The sequence below is a fragment of the Tinamus guttatus genome, unplaced genomic scaffold (genome assembly GCF_059628265.1).
Source record: "Tinamus guttatus ecotype Peru unplaced genomic scaffold, ASM5962826v1 Tinamus_guttatus_pri_ptg000213l, whole genome shotgun sequence".
Classification (NCBI taxonomy): domain Eukaryota; kingdom Metazoa; phylum Chordata; class Aves; order Tinamiformes; family Tinamidae; genus Tinamus; species Tinamus guttatus.
Window position 1 is genome coordinate 8738837 of NW_028288747.1, and position 19358 is coordinate 8758194.

The window sequence follows — 19358 nt, forward strand, 5'->3', positions numbered from 1 at the left end:
CAAAACATTTGGACATGATGGAAAATATATGCATTTATTTACCTCTTATTTCTGTAAAAGATCCCAGCTGCTTTGCATCTGCAGTGGCAGCACATCTGTGCTGCTGTGGAAGCAGAAAAAAAAAAAGAAGACTATTTAATGGATTTTAGTCTGATGCTTCCATCTTGTGGCCAACTCAGAAAAGCTTTATTCCTTGCTGACATGGTTCCAGCAATACTTTGAAAGTGTTTTAAAGCTTTTTTTGTTGTAGTAGAAATAATACTACACATTAAGAAGTAAATGGGTTGCTACCCAGTTCAGTAAAGGTATTAACATATGTAAGAAAGCCTTAAAACTTTTGGAGATCATAAATCTGCTGTCAGGATATTTTCTCCTGTTATTGGTATGGAGACAATTCAAAGACATTGGAAAAAAAAAGGGGGGGAGGTGCGGGGGGGAAAGGAATTAAAATTCAGGAAAAAAAAGTTTACATTTCTTTTTTCTTTTTCTGATTTCCGGGTTTTGTTTGTTTGTTTTAAGCGGAAAGTCAGCCATTTTAATAGAAAAGAAATCCATTTTCCCATTTCATAGCTGGGTAAAAGCTTTCTGAGGTGAAGACTTCCTGCCATCAGCTGTCTTATCAGCAGGGGTAGCCCCACATTGGGGGCCAATGTCCTGAGGATCCCTGGAGTCTCCATCAGGCTGAAGGCTGAGGAAGCCCTGGTGAGGAATGACCTAAGTCCCAGCGATCCTGCCAGGAGACGAAGGGGCTCTGACAGGCTCCTGGGCTGCCCAACAGTCCTGCTGTGCTGCAATCCCTCGAGAGCTGCCTGTGCACCTGCAAGGGGTGGAGGGCAGAGACGTGGCAAGGCAGTCAGGCCCACGAGTGTTGAGTTCAGCCTCCCACGGAGACTGTGGGCACTGGCCGTGGACTCCCCTGGCGCACGGGCTCTGCCTCCAGCTCCCAGCCTAGTGGCCAGCCCAGGTCCCATGAGGTGCCTTTGTTTCCCCCATAGCCATAGTCCTTCTAACCTACGGCAGAATGAATGGCAACCCCAAAGTTCTGTTTACCTGTGTAAGCTGAAGTCTTCTGCTAAGGGCTCCTCCCTACCTTGCCCTGTCTTACGCTTGGTATTTCTTGGTCCAGCAGCAGCCCTTGATGCGCCTTTTATGCTTTCCTTACAGATGTTTTGCAACCCTGCGTCCTTGCACTCAGGTCGCGGGCTCATTTTTGGCTAATGGCTCCCAATTGGTTCCCCAGCACATCACCCTATGTGCTGTGGCTCGTACCATATGGCAAACTGCCCCTTCCACACACTGGCAGGTCCCTAGGTCTAGGCCTGTTTTGGCAGAGACCTTGGGACAGGGAGTGAAAAGATGGAAACTATTCCTGCAGGACACCTGGGCTGCATGTGCAGCAAGAGCTCCATTTATTTGCACAAAATGCATCCCTTCAGCAAGAGCATGCAATGCTTCCCCTACACGGTCCCCTACACATATGTGGTGTCTTACTGGTGATTAGAGCCCTTCTTCTGCAAAGGGAAAGAAGCATCGCAGAGAGCCACTGAGCTCTGTACCCAAGGTGAGGTGGGGAGGGACTTTGGTGTCTTTGTCATTTTTTTTCAGCAGTAGTAACAATTGTGTCTGTTCTTATGTCTCGCATCATCTGTGATTTTCCAGAGGAGCCATCCTAAGTCTGAGGAGGACAGAAGTAAGGACACAAGCAGCACCATAACTATCCTGAAACCCTGGGACCAAAGGACGTTATTTATGTCCCTGCAACATTCAGGATAGAGTTCTCTTTGTGAAGGAGAGCAAATGTCTTTAAACTCATTTTGAAGGTATGGGCTGAGGCTACTTCATCCTATTCAAAATGAGGAGAAGTTTTGCTTTGCCAGGAGCTGGTGAAGGACAGGGAGCTGTTTATTTCAGAGATGGTTTCATCAAATGTGGCCACTCCAAGGACAGGAGATTGTTAACGCTGTTTTTTTTTCATAGTGTTTTTCTGCAGTAAGCCTTACCTAGCTCCCCTTGGCAAAAAGGGACAGATTTTAGTGTAGGAAGTGCCTCTGGCAATTAACCAATACCATGTGAAAAAACCAAAAACAAGAAAACAAACAAACAAAAAAAAAGGACTGATTCTTTATAGCCATCTTTCAAGAAGTGAGTATAGACCCCTCACATAACCTTAAATTATATATCATTTATTGAAATATAAAGATCTTAATTTACAGGATTTTTTCTTAAAGACAAAATAGCAACAGGGGCATTTTGTAATACATTTTATGCCTACCATTACTCAGGCAAGTTTGCCCTTCTTCAAACATCTCACAACAGCCACCATTTTGGAAACACTTCCTTTTTTATTATTCTAAAATATAACTTTTGGACATTCAAAGTGCAACAGTTAACGTGCCTGTGGAATATATCACAGTTAAAAAAAATATAAACAAAAGGCAGTGATATAGCTGTCATAAATGTTTGGCAGTATTCTAGAAGTCTATATAAAAATACTTATATACATATTGATGTATAACATCACCATATCTTACGTCCTTCATCATGTTATAGGACCATTTTTTACAAGTTGTAGATCACGCTGTAAGGAATTAGTTGGCCATTCCAAATCACAAGCTGTGTTTCATAGGCTAATGCTGATTGTCATTATACAATTACTCTAGAGAAAGAATTGGGAATATCTCTTCCAGCGGCTTCTCAAAAATAAAGCCATAAAAGAAAAAGTTGTAATACTGAAAATATTGTAAAACTAAATGGTTCATCCTTTCCCATTCTAGTAAACCTCCTCTTTTCCTCTGCCTCTAATTCCCAATTTCTAGGCTAGTTTGTCTGATTTCAAGTCTGAAATGAGCTGGGTATGGCTAGATCCCTGACATGGATGCAGTACATTACATGGTACTCTTGACAGGATGGGAACAGGATAGAAAACTGAAATTACCAGGGATCAGAAAGTAAGCCAGTTTTGGTTCACATTTCCAGTTTGAGTCTAGAGCCAAGGTCTGTTGTGAGATACAGGATGAAACCAGTGAGAGAAAGGGGAGACCACATGAAAATGTCTTATATTCCAGTACCTGATACAATCAAATATCTTGGGCCTGGTTTTGAAACCATGAAGGACACAAGGCCATGTGCAAAAATGCAGGTGAATCCGCTTGCCTAATTTGAGTGTGTAGTCAAACTGGCTACACATGCAAATTTAGGCACGTGTGGTCTCCAGTTCAGACATCTGGGATATCTAGTAGATCAGTTGTTTTTGCCCAATTTACACTTCATCGTCGGAGAGAGGCATCATCTCATCTGTCCTGGCTGCATCAGGAGCCTTTACATTTCACAGTTATCCCTGTACAGAGCTCAGTGACACGTTTTGCTAAAGCACTGCTTTCAAAAAGACACTTGATCCGTTGACTGCAAGGAAGGAAGGATGTGCCATTACTCATGGCTCATTTGGACTGTTAGCCAGCCTCAGGGCTGGAAACCTCTGGGCCTTGCTTCAAGCCATATGTTCACATTTGCAGTATGTTTGCATGTGGCTTTAGTTGGAGGACATTTTTAAATCCAGACCCAGAATTATTTGTCTGTAACACTAACAATATTGCATTTATTTTCATTTGATCCACAAGTCTCCGCAACAACCGAAGTCAAGGGGAGTTGTGTAGATTTTCCTAGGGCCATTTAAAGTTGAGTTTTGGATTTGTTATTCAGAATCCAGCCAGCATATTCTGTCCATCGCTGCTGATCCTTCTTCACTCTTCCCAGGAAAATGCTGCAACACAGGAGTAAGTTTGCATTGCGTTTGCATTGACTGTGTCATGACAGATGCCGAGCACTTTGTGTGAGGAGCTCATTGCACTGAAATAGTGCTGAGTCTGAAAGCTGAGCACCAAAAGGGATAGGCTCCCCTGTGGTAATGTACCTTTTTCATGTGTAAGTCTTCCAAAGCATCATATATTGAGAATACATTTTACAGTGATAGCAGTAATCATAATACTTTGTTCGTAGAAGTGGCATTGATAAACAACCATTGCAAACTGAGAGAGGATTCATTTTCATATACCTCCCTCCAAAAACACACGCAATACTGTTTGTAGTTACAGTCTGCAAAGATATCATGCTCAGAATTTTATGATGCTATTTAAACCTGCCAACTAAAACAAGTATATTTGTTGCAGATTTCCTTCTGCCTATTTCATCTGGGACTAGGAGAGACGTATTTGTTCCTTGACCAGTTCAAATAAGAACTTGGTTATTCACAGCTTACCCCAGGATAAGATTTCTTTTGAGTACCCATGAAGCACTAATAATGGGATGTTGCTGGCAGTTTATCATATACTTCTATTCTCCAGCATCTTGGAAATGTGGCATAAATTTTCATTTAAAAAAATTTAAAACATTAAGAACCTCTCTAATAAGAGGACAGAAACTGCTTTTAGTACATCTGATTAGAAAAGTTACTCAGCTGATAATAAAAACTAAATCTTAGAACATTAGAAGATAGGAATGTTTCTCCATGTTAAAGTAGTTTTAGCTAGCCAGAGCACTTACCATAGTGTGTGCAGCCAGATAAAATGATTGTTTCATAAAAATATCCAGGTCATAAATCATTTTCCACTACTTAAAGTTTCTTGAAACTGTGCTTAAACTGAAGGACAATGAATTACAAAATATACGCTTAGTGTTACTGAAAACAGTAGTAGTATTATTATGAAAACAGCTATCCTCTATAGTTAATAAAGACTTACTAGGTTTCTAACACCTATTACAGACTGGTTTTTTTTAATTATTATTATTATTATTCTCCTTTACTTGCATTAATGGTAAAAAGTAATATGTTTTGTAGTACCAGTTAGTCCCTTGCGGGTTTAGACCTTTTTGGTCCAGAAGTGGTTTTTGCATGTTCTTCAGTTCACGTGATAGTTCAACAGCAGCTGACACTGAGATTGAGGGAGCAAGTACACAAAATTCATGAGTGATCTCTTCTAAAATCCACCGAGTATGTCCAATGTGCACCCCAAAAGATCCTTGAGTGGACAGTTATTTACATAATTACAATGGTGAAGTATTGCTGCAGTGGAAATTCCATTCATCAAAGTCTCATGAATGCCCTTGAAACACACAACTGGTCTGTTTGTGACCTTGCCTTCATGCTTCACCAGTTCAAATGGCAAACAACACTGAGATGCTACTGAAGTACTGCAGGAAGCAACACTAAAAAAATCCGTCTTCAATGTGTCTCTCTTATTCGCAGTCAGGCTGATTCCCCTGCCGATCGCTGGGAGTTTCTCTGTACAAGGTCCATCTTCTCTTCACATCCTTGACATCGCAATAAAGTGGTTTTCTGTTTGGAGCAGAAGTCTGTAGACTGTATGGCAAGCTTCCCCTTGTGCAGAGCTGCAAGGTGTTTGTGGCTTCTGGGGGCTTACAGGAAGCTGTCTTCTACCAGGTCTGAGGAGTCAATCCCGATGTCGTCCATCATGTCAATGTCCTCAATGGTCTCGTCCTCTCTCTTGATGAAAGTAGAGCTACTGGAACCAGTTTCAATGGCACTTTCTTCAGATGTCTGGGAACTGGAAGAGATAAACTTTTCAGAGCTAAAATACACAACAAATGAGGCTAAATAAGCATAATACTCTTAATTTGCAGTACAACTGAACACCTCTCTACACACTTTCTGATGCACAGAGCACTCTTGCAACTCTGACTGCCCACTTATTAGCATATAGTGCATCCTGTGTCACAAGGATAATGAATCACCTTGGAATTCAGAGGGGCAGGTCGTTTGCATGTTCCTCACTACGCTCTCTGCCAGAGACTCATTAGAGAAATATCAGACTATCTGGACGCTACTCTATGACACCACTGTTATAGCGGTTCAGTCAGGCAAATCCAGGAAAGGCAAGTGACAATAAGATGGTGTAACAGAGGCCATAAATTTCAATCCATAAGTAATAAAAGGTCCTGGATACTCTGCCATCAATGGAAAATGCCAAGGAATTTATATATACATATGTATGTATGTATGTATAAAAGTTATTCTGTATTTTGGAGCTAATCTCACACTGAACAAATTAATCCTTTGTGACCTCATACCCAGCTCTGAGCCACCTAGTTAGAGGGGGAAAATGTCTTGTAAAATGTGGTCCAAAAGCCATCAGAAGCTGCTGTGAGGGCCATACTAGCAAGAGAATCTCAGGGGCATAGGGGGAACACCTGGCCAGCAATCCTCATCCCGTGCAATATACGGAAGAGGTCCACACAAGGACCTCTTTCCCATTCACCATGACCATATTTACCTGGGAGCATTCTTACAATTAGTTCCAGCATAGCCAAGGAAACTGTTCATGTGGTAAGATACTAAACAGTGGGAATACATATATGACCCAGAATGAAGACTATGAGCTAAAGACTCCACCTACCTGTGCCTGTTCCTTTTGCCAAGCTCATCTTCAGAAACAGGGTCAATGTCAGGCAGGGGGATGATGTATCCACTGTCAGCACTCAGCCTCTGCTCATCAAATCCACTCTCCCTGTCCTTTAGCTTGTCTTCATTCTTGTAAGTGACACCAATGTAAGCGTTGTCACAGTCTCCTCTCATGCGAGTGACAGCTGGGTGATCACTTTTCAGGAAGTCCAGGTGAATTTTCTCGTAGCTCTGAAAATAATCATTTCAAACTCCTCATTAGACACTATTCTCTAAGGCCTCCTTTCTTCAGCCAGATAACTGTGATTTGCTAACCTAGTAATTACTCTGCCCTTTGAGCAAAAGTACCATGCTGCTGCCCCAGGCAGTATGAGCACAGGGTACAGGACCAGCAATGCTGGACAGAATTGCCCAAATCTTCAAGTGCCTGGGAATTCAAAAGGAGAAATGACAAGCACATCTGGACAGATGCAGAGATGGGCATGACAGCACTGAGCAGGCATGTAGGTGTGAAAGAGGGGTAGAAAGTGAGGGAAAGAGGTGAAGGCAGCTGTGGAAATGAAATAGTAAATGACACACAGGCAGAGCTTGTCCAGAGGTGACTATCAGAAGCATGAGAGGAAAACTTTCTCAAAAATAGGTCGAGGTCCAAAGGGAGACTGGGAGATGAGACACTTGTGATGTCTAGAATTTTTCTAGAATTCTTTCACCACCTGGAAAATCCCCTTAAAACATACAAAACTCCATTCTCCAGCAGAAGCTTAACACAACACAGTTCCGGTAGAAATGGAGAGCCCTGCTTCACACTAATACTGCAGAACTGTTTCGCTCAATAACCATAACTTCACATCCCTCAAACATGTGATGTCCCTGTCTGAATGATTTAATTTACGCAGCTTAGGTTGCATCTGTTCAGTGCTCATAGCTCTGATGGGCAGAACAACAGAGTCAATCCCCTCTGAAAACGAATGCAGAAAATGCAAAGGAAATTCCAAAGAGCAAACCTTTTTATACTCCCCAGGCAACAGGCTCTCCACAATTTCACTCAAATGGTAAAAGGAAGGTCTTTTCTCTGGTTCACTATTCCAGCACTTCACCATGATCTCATACCTGCAGATAAGGCAAAGAACATTTTAACTGCCTGGGAGAAGAAAACAGGAAACCAAACAGAAACTAAGACCGAAATTGTCTGGAGGCAGAGCAGGTACTGAAAGTCAAATTGCATGCTTACACTTCACTGGTAGCATGGTCTGGTTTTGCCATTCGGTAGCCACTCTTTATTTTATTGTAGAATGTAGAGTCAACCATCATGCCAGGATATGGTGTGCCTCCTGCGGACAAAAATTAAGAAAAAGGCTGTTAGATATCGAGTTAAAACTTGCAACTTTGTAATAAATAACAGGTTATGATGTCAAAAATGAAAGTTCAGAAATCCACTAATACCTACTAATGGGCATTTGCTGAACTATGTAAAGAGGTTGAACCATGGGAAAGTGCACTATTAAGTTTTCTGTTTAAAACTCTACTGCGTAAATGTTAAGTCCTAGAGAGTGCTGAGGATGTCTGTGAGTAGAGAAGGGTGAGAGACAGCTGGCTTTGTAAAGCTGTTTTAAGAAAAGTCCAAAGGCCCGAATACCTCTTCTGGGGAGAAATCATTTTATGTTTTGCGATGTATCAAAAGCTAGTAACTGATGGTAAAAAATAACTTTAAATGTAAACTTTAAAATTAATTAAAAGTTAACAAGCATAGAAGCTGTGCTTTGCATAGAACTGAAGTTTAGTTCCTAGCATTATAATTCATTACTTGTAATGTTAAGTGGCCCTAAAGTGGAACTTACTCATAAAACTGAAACATCACCCTTCTGCTGAGAAAGTGGAATGGCTGTCCACGAAAAGCATGCCAAATGCTGTCTTGCTGCTCATGTCAAAAAATGTTAACATTATAGTTTAACATGCCATCAAAATTTATGAAACCAAGCTAAAGCTGTCAAAAATGAATAAATAAACTATACCGTGTGATGCATCAGCTGCAATTTATTTGTACTGATCGCAATCAGCGCAGACCACAGCCTGCTCCTCCTCTGCCTCCTTGACATCTGGACTAGATGGGGAAAAGCCATTCCATGCTCCGCAGCTTGGCAAAACCCAAGCTGTAACCAACTCATAGCATCTCTCCTAAGCTTTCATGTGGCCTATGGGTGGGCTCCCAGGCCCCTTGGGGAACTGCTGTCCCTCCACATAACACACACACGGCAGGGCTTATGTGAAGTTTCCCTGCCTGGACACAGCTACCATGTAAGGTGCATAGATAAGTTTGAATTTGGACTTGTCTTCTGAGCTAATATCATTTAAACGGTCATTTGAGACATACAGATACCATAGCACTTGAGCTCAGCTGTCACTGATGTGTAAAAGGATTGTTACAACAGAAGTCAATGCCACAGTGAGACATCAAAGCTGATAACCTAAACAAATCTAGCTGAGGACATGGGGGTCTTTTGTTTTGTTTTCCCCAAGGAAGAGCAGTTTTCTCAGGAGCAGGCGTTTTGTAATCTTTACCACAGGGATGTCAATCCTTTCAAAAGCAAGGTTTTCATCTTCAGACCCTCCTTTGCAAACAGGAGAGCCACGCACAGACTTATTTGTGCCCGAGTACCCCCTCTACACAATGGCACTTCTGAGCTTCCCAGGGATGTTGAGGAAAGGATGTTTACAGGCTCCTGTGGTGCTCGGAGATTACAGTAATCAATGCTGTAAATAATGATGCAAATGCTCTTTTCTGAGAAGCAGTTATACGACAGCCTAGAAAATGCCATTAGGCTTGGGGTTGCCGTGGCCAGCCACAGATATCATCCAGGCGTGATGACTTCTACTCAGAGTAAATCTAGGTAACATGCATGCACTAAATCAGACCAGCCATCCACCCAGGAGGCAAATTAACCAGGCTGATCCCTAATGGGAGCTATATATCATCTGTAACTGCTGTGCGTTGTTGTAGCCTCTGGACATGGCCATAAACCAACTGTGCAAATAGCACTGCCCTCAAAATGAGAAAGCAGAGTCCCAGAAGGATGGCATTTATTTTTGTTTTGTAATGGAACTAAAATGGGGTGTCTCAAAATGCAAGTGAAATATCATTTCAGAACAACCACTAAGCTCAGATGGTGTCCTGACCATTAAACTGTAGGATAACTGAGGAGACTTTTTCCTTCTGTTTTAGCCAGAAATTCCCCCCTGACTTGAAGAGACCAATACTCTTCCACAGAAAGCTTTCACTCAGTGCTTTCAGTTTTCTAGCCCCCTTTCAGCCCCCCCCCCCCCAAAAAAAAAATTGCAAAAAAATCCAAATGAGAACTTTGGGAGATCGTAGATTTTTATCTCATACCTACCATTGAGATCTGGAACACCATGCAGAAGAAAAACTAATAATTAATTCCATTAATATGTTTTTACTGTGAAAATTGAAATACTTTATGCAGGCCTGACCTGAAAAAGTTTAATTATTGCATGTAAGAAAGTATTAGCATTACATACCAAGAGAAAATATTTCCCAGAGCAGAATGCCGTAAGACCAGACATCACTTAATGTTGTGTACAGATTGTCAAAAATGCTTTCAGGTGCCATCCACTTTACTGGAAGGAAAGTCTGTGGCAAAAAGAAATAAACCCCAAATCCCACAAATTAATCATTAGAGAAATATTTTCCATTACAGTAGCTTATTGACAACAAGAATTAACATCTCCCTAATAAGAAAATGTGCTACCTTTGCTAGTATTTATTTTTAATTCTATATAGCACGCTGAGGTTCTGGGATTATAAGCAATGTTCCAATGCTCTCCCTAGAAAAAGTAATTAAGACATGACTGTGTTCATTTTACTACTAGTCAATAACCAGGTTGGATGCAAAGGGTGGCAGCTCTGATCTAGATCTAATGTGTCATTGATTGATGTGTTATTACTGTATATATCGCAGTGACAGTTCCTTAATAATTTATGCAGTCATGTAACTTGCCAGTTAAAGTGTAAGCATGTGAAGTACTAAGTGTGGCCAAGCACTTTTCATCATTCAAGCAGGCAAAGGAAATTTACGTGAATTAATGAAGTGGAGAAAAATTGTTCTCAAGAGTTTTCATCCCAACTGTCAATTACTGTGACCAATACTGAATGGCAAGAGCATTAAACGGCATTTAAAACTGACACTTCTCATTTCAATTAAAGCAGAGCTCAGGAGATTAAGAAGTACATACACTGCCCTTGGAGACGTAGTTGGAATCATGCATGATGTCTCTAGCCAGGCCAAAGTCACAGATCTTCACAATTTTTCCTTGAGCCAGGAGGACATTACGAGCTGCCAAGTCACGATGTACACACTGTATGGAGAAAAATTAAGTCATTCAAGGACATGCTAGTTCCACGAGGGCCGTTTCTCTCATAAAGTTTTCTGAAAAAGTCCACATTTATTGACTTTCTTGGCACAGGATTAACAAGGCCTTCTACTAAGCAGGTACCTTGAGCACTAGCAAGGGCAGAGAGAAAGAGAGGGAGCTCGTGCAGATTTACCACGGTGGGGAGCAGGTAGAAGATGTGCCATCCTTTCCTCGCTACCCACCATGTGCTAATGACACGGCTCTGTTTTGGACCAGGCTGGCCCTGTGGTTGTTCAGACCCTGACGAGATCCACCACTTCTGGCACCCTGACGATCAAGGTCATGGGTTGCAGTGGTAGAAGAAGACGGCTGCTCTGATTCTTTCTAGCCATGGTGAACTTGGTTTCTGGACAAGTGAGAAAGCCACCCAGCACCCCAATAGACTTCTACTTTGTGCTGTGTCTTCAAAATCTAAATCAAAACTCTAGGTTGGAGGTGAATATATTTTGGCACTTTCTTGCATTTTTTACTTACATTTTATTTGCTTTTTGTTTACTTACATTTTTAGAGGCCAAGAATTCCATTCCCCGTGCAACTTGGTAGGTGAAGCTCAGCAAATCCAGCAGGCTGAGGCCTTCTGAACTGTCATCTGAAAGAAGGTTTTTGACTTCTGATTCTGATGAAAAAGCAAGAAAAATGTTTGTGCTACAAGAGTAGAGAGTGTGAAGCAACACCCATTCCCTTCACCTCTCATAATTCTGGCCTGATGACTTTAACAGATTACCATGACCAAAACAGGCTTTTCATAACAAGTAACCACTTTCCATGTCTGCATCAGTCACTGACAAATACTGCATTCTTAACAAAAAAAAATCCAATATTAAAAACAGGTTCTGTTTTTTAATCTGTCTACATTTTTTTTCCAGAGAATTGTGAGAAAACATGAAGATAAAAATGCCCACTAATGTGTTATATGGGTTGTTTATAATGCTCAGCATGGGGTTTAAAAACATTTATTTAGAGGTGGTAACTTCCTTAGAGTTTTGTGCATGCATATACACTTTTATCCATTTACTTTTGCTGAACACTGTTATGTTTCCCAGCAAGTATTCACTGGGACTAATCCAATACCAGCAAAAAGGGGTCAGGACTTCTATGGCAATAGTTCTATTTTTCTTACGAAAAATCTCAGCAAAAGCATTCAAAATTCAGTGATTCATTTACCCCTACTGTCCCAGGGCATGAGTACATTAGTCTGCCATGTAAATCTGGGTCTGGATATGCTTCAGTTCCTGAGGCTTAGAGCCAGACGTGACTGTGCCTATTTTTAAAGCAAAGCATATTTAATTTCTGAAAAAGGGACAGGGATTGGGATGCATTCATTATCTTCATTACATAATTCAGGAAAGTATTTGAGGGTGTTACCCATTTGGTAAGTGTTAGGATGAAATGTAAGTGGAAACAGCAATATAAATTACTATTATTGCTCAAAATCCTTCAAAATACAAGACAGCAGTAAAATCACTGCCTCCAAAGACTGTGTCTGTAGCCATACTGTATAATATAGCCCTTCCATACTTCAGTGTGGGAACAAAGACAGAACTCTATCCCTTCTGCTTCAGAAGGAGCATGTGCTCCTATCATCAGATATCATGATGCATGAGCATGATGAAAACCAAGAGTATAAGCTTTCAGCTTGTAGTTTATACTCATATAATTCTATACTCACATCTTTGCAGCACACAGTAGTTGAAGGCCCTACCAGAGAGCTCAAAGATAAGACATAACTCTATGCAAGAATTATTGGTATAAATGATGAATGCAGAAGAGGCAGTTCAGTTACCTGACATAGATTTCTTCTTGTATGAAGCAGGGCGATCATACACAGATCTCTGGATATCTGAGTATTTAGAGCCTTCCTTCCTTTCCAGCATCGGCACATACTGAGTTGTATCAGCTTGTTTCATGTCCATGTATTCTCCAGTGTTTTCAAAAGATAAAATCACATAACTAAAATTGGAAAAAAAATATGTATAGATGTATTGGCTGGGATTTCACAGGTAGCTACCTTGCAACATGTATGGCAATTTGTCTGTATATTATGATACATGCATTACCACATACTAATGCTTGCTACCAAGTATCACAGTGGTCAAATACAAGTGCGTAAACCTCGTATTTCTGTCAATAACCAGATGTCTGACACATATTGTCTAGCTTCTAAAAATCCCTCTGCATTATCTACTGACTATGACATTTATTTCAAGGTATTTCACATGATATGCATAAACTACTAACTCACTTTGGATCAGCTCCAGCCCTGCTGAGCAAACCCCCATTCAGATAAGCAGTCCTTGGGGTAGACAGCTACCAAGGCAGTGGGTCTATTTGCCCAAGTGATTTTTTTTGGAAGAACCTCTGTGCAACTTCTGAATTTTATGACATTGCTTTATTGCTGACTGTGTAATGACAAGCTTTCTTTACCAACATCTAGAGAAAGCTACAGGATGAACATTAACCATAACAGAGCTGTGGAGACTGGCAAAACCATCAGTGCATAAAGGAGACTATGTGAACTTAGAGACCACAAGGATCTGGGAAGGAAGAAATTTTGGAGAATATAAATTCTCCAGACTGGGAAACAAGGAAAACAGCTAGAAGTGCTTACTTTTAAAATGGATAAAGTTAGAAGGACATTTAGACAGAAGAAAGGAATCCTGGACTATACTTTCAAAATAGAAATACTCTTTGGGGTCTCAAGATCAGCTCAGGAAGAAGGAATTGAGCTGCAAGAGAGAAAAGACTGTGCTCCAGAGCAGGCAGTGTCAGGGGGCAGGGGTAGGACTGCGAGGACAGAAGCTAATGCCAAATAACTAGGGTTTTTGGAAGAAAATGAAGACAGGCCAACACACAAAGTTTGTTGCCAGAAAGAGTAGGCGAAAAGTGCCTAAAGTTTCATATACTTATGAAACCTGATAAATGAAAGTCCAGTGAGAATCATTATTGAGAGCTATGGGCATAGGGAATAAGAGGAAAGGATTAAGGATTAACCATGACATTGCCTTAAATGGCAGGCCATAACATTTTTGTCCTGTTTCCCACCTTCTTGTGCTTTCGTCAGCTGGGTTCATCCCAAAGATGTCCAAATCCTTCTTTGGCTTCTCTGGGTGACGGCTCAGGAAATTGTCTCTGTTCTTATGCAAATAGTTTACCAAATCTCCATAAAAGCAATATTCAGTGATGATGTAAATAGGACCTAATGAAACAAGGCAAAGTAACGTATTGATGAATTAAAAAAAAATCAAGGATAATACATAAAATACAGAGATTATTCAGAACTAGTAATATTTCCATTTAATTTTATGGCTTTCACAGTTACTGTTATGCTTGTAATTTGGTTTGTAAATTTTTATACACATTTTTAAATGCTTTGCTTGGCATTTGTGTAATGGATGGACAGTGAACAGTGGCTCCACAGCAAACCTCCATTTCATGTCAGCCAAACCCACCTGATTTCGTACACGCTCCAAGGAGATTCACAATGTTCAGATGGGGCCCAAGGTGTGTCATTATCTTCAGTTCGGACATGAGCGCCTGTTTTTCACTGGATCTCGCCGTAGCTGTTGAAAGAACACAGCAGCCACTCAGCAGGAATGCTCACCTTTTTTACAAAGAAAAGCTATCTCTGTTCAGTTAAGTAATTTTTAGGCATACTTCTTATCTAATTAGAATGTTTAAGCCATGGTCTCCTTAAGAAGATTGTGCCCTTTATTTGAAAAGAGATGTCCATAGGACTCAGGAAGGAGTCATGAATCACTAGCAAGGATCTTGTGTGGCCCAGTTCGGTAGCTGACTCTGTTCGTTTGACACTAGGGACCTGTTTAAGGGATGATGCTTTCCCAGTGGATTACTGGCAGCCCGGGCCCAGACAAGCTGCTCGTCTTCACACCAGAGTGTAGTTCCTGGACCACAGGCTGCAAACCAGTTCCTCCCCATACCATAGGTAGCATCTGGACCTTGTAAGAGAATATCTAATTTGTGCCTACTGAGGCACACACCTTGGGTGCAAACCAACTTATACTCGGTGTGATTAATATGGCTGTGGTTTGACACGAAGAGTAGCAGGCTTGACAGTGTAGATGCAACCCGCTCCAGGGTAAAGGAAGACTGCTGGGGAGAATGATCAGAGCAAAGTATTAATGCTTCCTGGTGTCACCTGGGGGCTGAAATGACACCCAGCAGATGAAATAAAGCAGAGCTGCTCTGTGAACTACTTGGCTTCATGTTGCAAGACTAACCAGAAGTTGGACATCCAAAGAGCTGAAGACCACAAAGTGACAGAAAGTCATTTCTTCTCAAACCATGTCATTCTTTTGACAATACCTGGTAGTCTCTATTTGTAGCATCTTCTGCATACCAGACCCATACTGCCATGCTCGCAATATAAAATGGACTTGAGAAAATCCCAGAATTATTGATAGCATTATTTTTATCATCCACTTCTCATCAGGTAATATTTCCCTGTGCTTGATGTTCATTTTGGTGTGGCTGATACTCATTTCATATTCCCTCCAAAATCACTACAGCAGGTTCCTAGCTGTGATAAACTGGATGATCTTCAGCGGACTCAAGAGTATCACAAGAGACCTGACTGTGTCTGCTCTGCTATATTACTTTAATTTAATATCAGAGACATTCATGATTATTTTATCTTTTTATGAACTTGCTGAGTTATCATGAGTGTTACAGCCCATACAACTAAATCAAACTTCTGATATTTTCAGAAGGCTGGACACTGCCTGAAAAAAATTAAAATGTCACAAAAACATAATTTCAAATTCAAGTCATTTTGCAGGTTATTTCCAATTTCAAATGAGGAGAAACTGTGTATGCACAGGCAATACTTAAATAGCCTTGTGGAAACAGGCACTATCCAGCTTGGGAAATGAAACTGCAGTAACTTACGTTTCAGCATTTTCACAGCTACTTTCATCACCGGCTGAGAGCGACTCAGTCCATATGCAGTCCCTTCAACCACTTTCCCAAAGGCACCAGAACCAAGGATTCGACCTGAGTACAACAGAGACCGTTATTTTATTCCAGAGATTAACAACCATTTGTCTGTGACTACCAGGTTGCAATTCCCTTGAGGAATGAGCACACTCCTTTATCCAAACCATGGGTATTATTTTGATTATTGTGAAGCAGAAAAGGCAAATATATTTTAAACAATGCTGTCATTAAATGCAATTCCTGAACAAAAACAAACAAGCAAATATCAGGAGCACAGCTGTATGTGGGAACCCGTAGGAAGGAGCTTTGAGAAAAAACTTCTTTAATTCGATTTTGTCCCCTATTCTGCCCTAGCTCCCTAACTTTACCCTGTCCAAGCTTGAATCTTTTGCATTTACTGCCTCAGTCAATATTCAACTACGTTTCTGTTATGTCCTTTGCTTAAGTTCTGGATTGGACCTTTTAGCTATGGTATTAGACCGTTTCACCAATGCTGGATAGATCTAGCAGTCAGATAAAGAAAATCAGCAGCTTATTTAGGAATATAAAACCAGGACCATCAGTGATGTGAAAGAATTTGAAATACATATTGATCACATATGAGGGGAAACTCCTCTGAAGTTTAATATACAAGTGTGTTTCATATGCTTGAATAAATTTTATTGCAAATTTCCAAGTGCTATAATAAAACAGCCAATGTTTATACACACTTTACTCTTTCCACAAATCAATTTAGACAAACATTTTGGATTATCATATCCTGTCTTCTGTTATGGATACAGTGTACAGACTGAGCCAGATTTTAGAATAATATGAAATGCACAAACATACTCCAAAATACTATATTTCATAGCTTCCATATTGGAAAGCAGGTTCATTAAGGCAACATTTATTCAGCGAACAAACTCACATATAAACTCCAGATGCCAGGACATTATCATACTCCTGATGAGCTTGCTGTTTTAGTTTATGTGATTTTTTGGACTTCCAACACAGAGAGAATAAGTAATGATATTTTTTTACAATGGAGAAATGCAGTATTTTGTCTTTGACATTTGCATGCAGTTTGAAGTGGTCATCTCCTGCACTTTTGAAGGTGTTACCTGGTATGCAATACCATGTGTTTCTGTTATGCTCAAGCTACAGTCCACACTTTTATTGTTATCATCCTTTCAACAGGATATTTTCGGCCCCCAAAATCTGCATCATTAGCAGGCATAAGAAAAGGTTAAAGCATTCTTAGCTGTGTTACTCTTGAGGAACTTTTGTCATGCACACAAAAATATATGCAATTTCTTTTCAAGATTCTTGTGCTCCAAAGGTTACTCTTCCTGGACAGGATGTGAGAAAGCATCCTACTGAATTTCAAACTAATTCAAACAACCTGAGTCTGAAATTTGGCCCCTGAAATTTTTCAGAGCGAAGATCTGGGAGCCACATGGCAGGATGCAGCCCTCCAGAAAGTGATGGCATTTTCTGAGGCTCCTTGATCTTCTTGTCTTCACAAGCCAATTCCTCCCCAGCCCATATTGCCAACGGGACGTACATCTCCCTCCCCAGCACCTCAGCCACGCCTGGGCACATGTGGAGACAGTGAGAGCACTTCCTGAGTGGCAGGCAGCTATTACTGCTATTTCCTCTTTTCACCCCTCTCCGTCTGCTTAGGCCTGGTCTCACGTGTTTTTCACTTGAAATTTGGAGCCAGGTGGGAGCTCAGGGGCTAGATGATGCATCTGTAATGCAACCAATTCCATCCCATTCATGATGCGGACACCTTGATAGTAACCCCAAATTGCAAAGTTCTGCTTTTCTTAATATAAAAGCTCTACCTTTATCTGCTCGTCGGAGGACAGTGTAACTTCTCTGTAACAGAGGAACACGTAACACCAGGCTCCTTAACTAGTGGAGGAATCATATTGGAGGTTATGTTCTGTCGAGCCTGTGTTTCCAGCCACAGAGTTACTCTACTGAGATTGCCTGAGACACTCTGTTTTTTTCTGCGCTGGGAAATGCAAATACAAAGGTTTGCCTCTCTAGTTAAAATGGAGCTGTGATGATCAGCTTACTTAAACAAAGCTTTCAAATTCAGTCCTTGCTCAATACCGAAAGCCAATGAATTGCAGGCTTGATAGTCTACATCCAATTTCTAAACTCACAAGAAATTGGGCACCACATTGCTAAGTGCCGTGTAACTATTTAACTTGCCTTTTACAGTCTGCAAATGGGGACGAGTCTAATCCCATCTGTTAGACCAGGGTTTTGTTTTACTAAAGCCACCGTGACAAATGGGTGGCTCCCTGGGAAGCAAAGGAGCAAGTGTGCCACCTGTCTACTGTAATCCCCAAATCCCGAAATCAGTGGGGAGGGAGCTCATCTGGAATCAACAGTGCGATTCCCTTGCTGCTCTCTTCTGCTTCAACAGTGGAAACCCTGAGCAAGCCAGAACCACCAGAGCCAGAAGCAAAACAGGGTTCCAGCAGCCTGAGACACAGCATTACATATGGCAAAACTGCGCGATGGATATATATTAATTCTATAAAGGAAAAAAATCTTTAAAAAAATGCAGTTATAGTTTTTAATGCAGTTACTGCTGTGAATATGCTAGTAAATAGAAAGGCACTGCAGTAAACTGGTATTCATGAGTCAGAGGGAGACAGAATCATAGTGGTGGTCTATTAACAACTGGGATGTGACAAATCCTATTTGGGCATGTAATTAAAGCCTGAACTGTAATGAAATAATTCCTTTAAATATCCCCCGTCTTCTAGTTTCCCATTAAAAACATGAATTTATTTAAAGGACACTGTTCCTGAACAAGAAATTTTTGTGCTTCTTCTTTTGAGTTGACATCAATGTTTTCTATATGTCAGGAGAAGTAGTACACCAAGGGAATGAATGTGTTCCTTAAAATACATCAAACATTAACATCTTTCAGTTTTCTTCTCCTGTATTTTATGTGTACAGCTTGAGCACAGATACATACAGGAGAGGGTTAGCATAAGTATTTAAAGCACTACCTGGATAGAGCATTACAATTACTTACAATTATTACAGTTATCTATTACTTTCAAGTGATATAAATGATATAAATGCTCGCTCTGGAGAATTATTAACTGAATTACATTTGAACTATGACTCAGGTACAACAAAGCAAAAAAACAGAAGGGAAAGGAGGAAGGCCAGCATTCACAAAAATAAGATTATGTAGTTACTCAGCAATGATACATGGGTTAATAATTCTAAAAATATTTTTAATAAACTACATAATTGTTTCCATATCTCAGTTGGCTTCTTCACATAAATATATGAATGTACTGCAGGTAGTAAGAAAAAAAAAAAAAGCTGATTCACTTCTTGTGGGTGCCTCAGCAGAAGTGAGTTGTGAAGCTGGAATTTGATGTTGGGAAGGGCGGTGCAAGCTGTTTTGAGACAAGTCTGATACTGCGGGGCATGTGGCAGAAAGCTGGAATTGAGGCCCAGAGGCACCAGCATATGGGGCTCAAAGCCCCATGTATGCATGATGACTGCAAAAGAGGAACAGACAAGGGGTGATATGAAGGGA

General features: G+C 40.8%; 1 protein-coding gene across 2 annotated transcripts in view; it reads right to left on the reverse strand.

Annotated features, from left to right (window-relative positions):
* Positions 1-4792: 4792 nt before the first annotated feature.
* Positions 4793-19358, reverse strand: part of PDGFRA (platelet derived growth factor receptor alpha) — a 31873-nt gene continuing 17307 nt past the window's right edge. For both annotated transcript variants that reach the window (XM_088524702.1, XM_088524703.1), the window contains exons 13-23: positions 15749-15853; positions 14293-14403; positions 13886-14039; positions 12627-12793; positions 11344-11459; positions 10664-10786; positions 9950-10061; positions 7647-7746; positions 7420-7525; positions 6411-6646; positions 4793-5561 (exon numbers count right to left, since the gene is read on the reverse strand). In XM_088524702.1, the coding sequence (XP_088380828.1) occupies positions 5414-5561; positions 6411-6646; positions 7420-7525; positions 7647-7746; positions 9950-10061; positions 10664-10786; positions 11344-11459; positions 12627-12793; positions 13886-14039; positions 14293-14403; positions 15749-15853 (1478 nt within the window). In that variant the 3' untranslated portion in view covers positions 4793-5413. The remainder of the gene's footprint in view (positions 5562-6410; positions 6647-7419; positions 7526-7646; positions 7747-9949; positions 10062-10663; positions 10787-11343; positions 11460-12626; positions 12794-13885; positions 14040-14292; positions 14404-15748; positions 15854-19358) is intronic.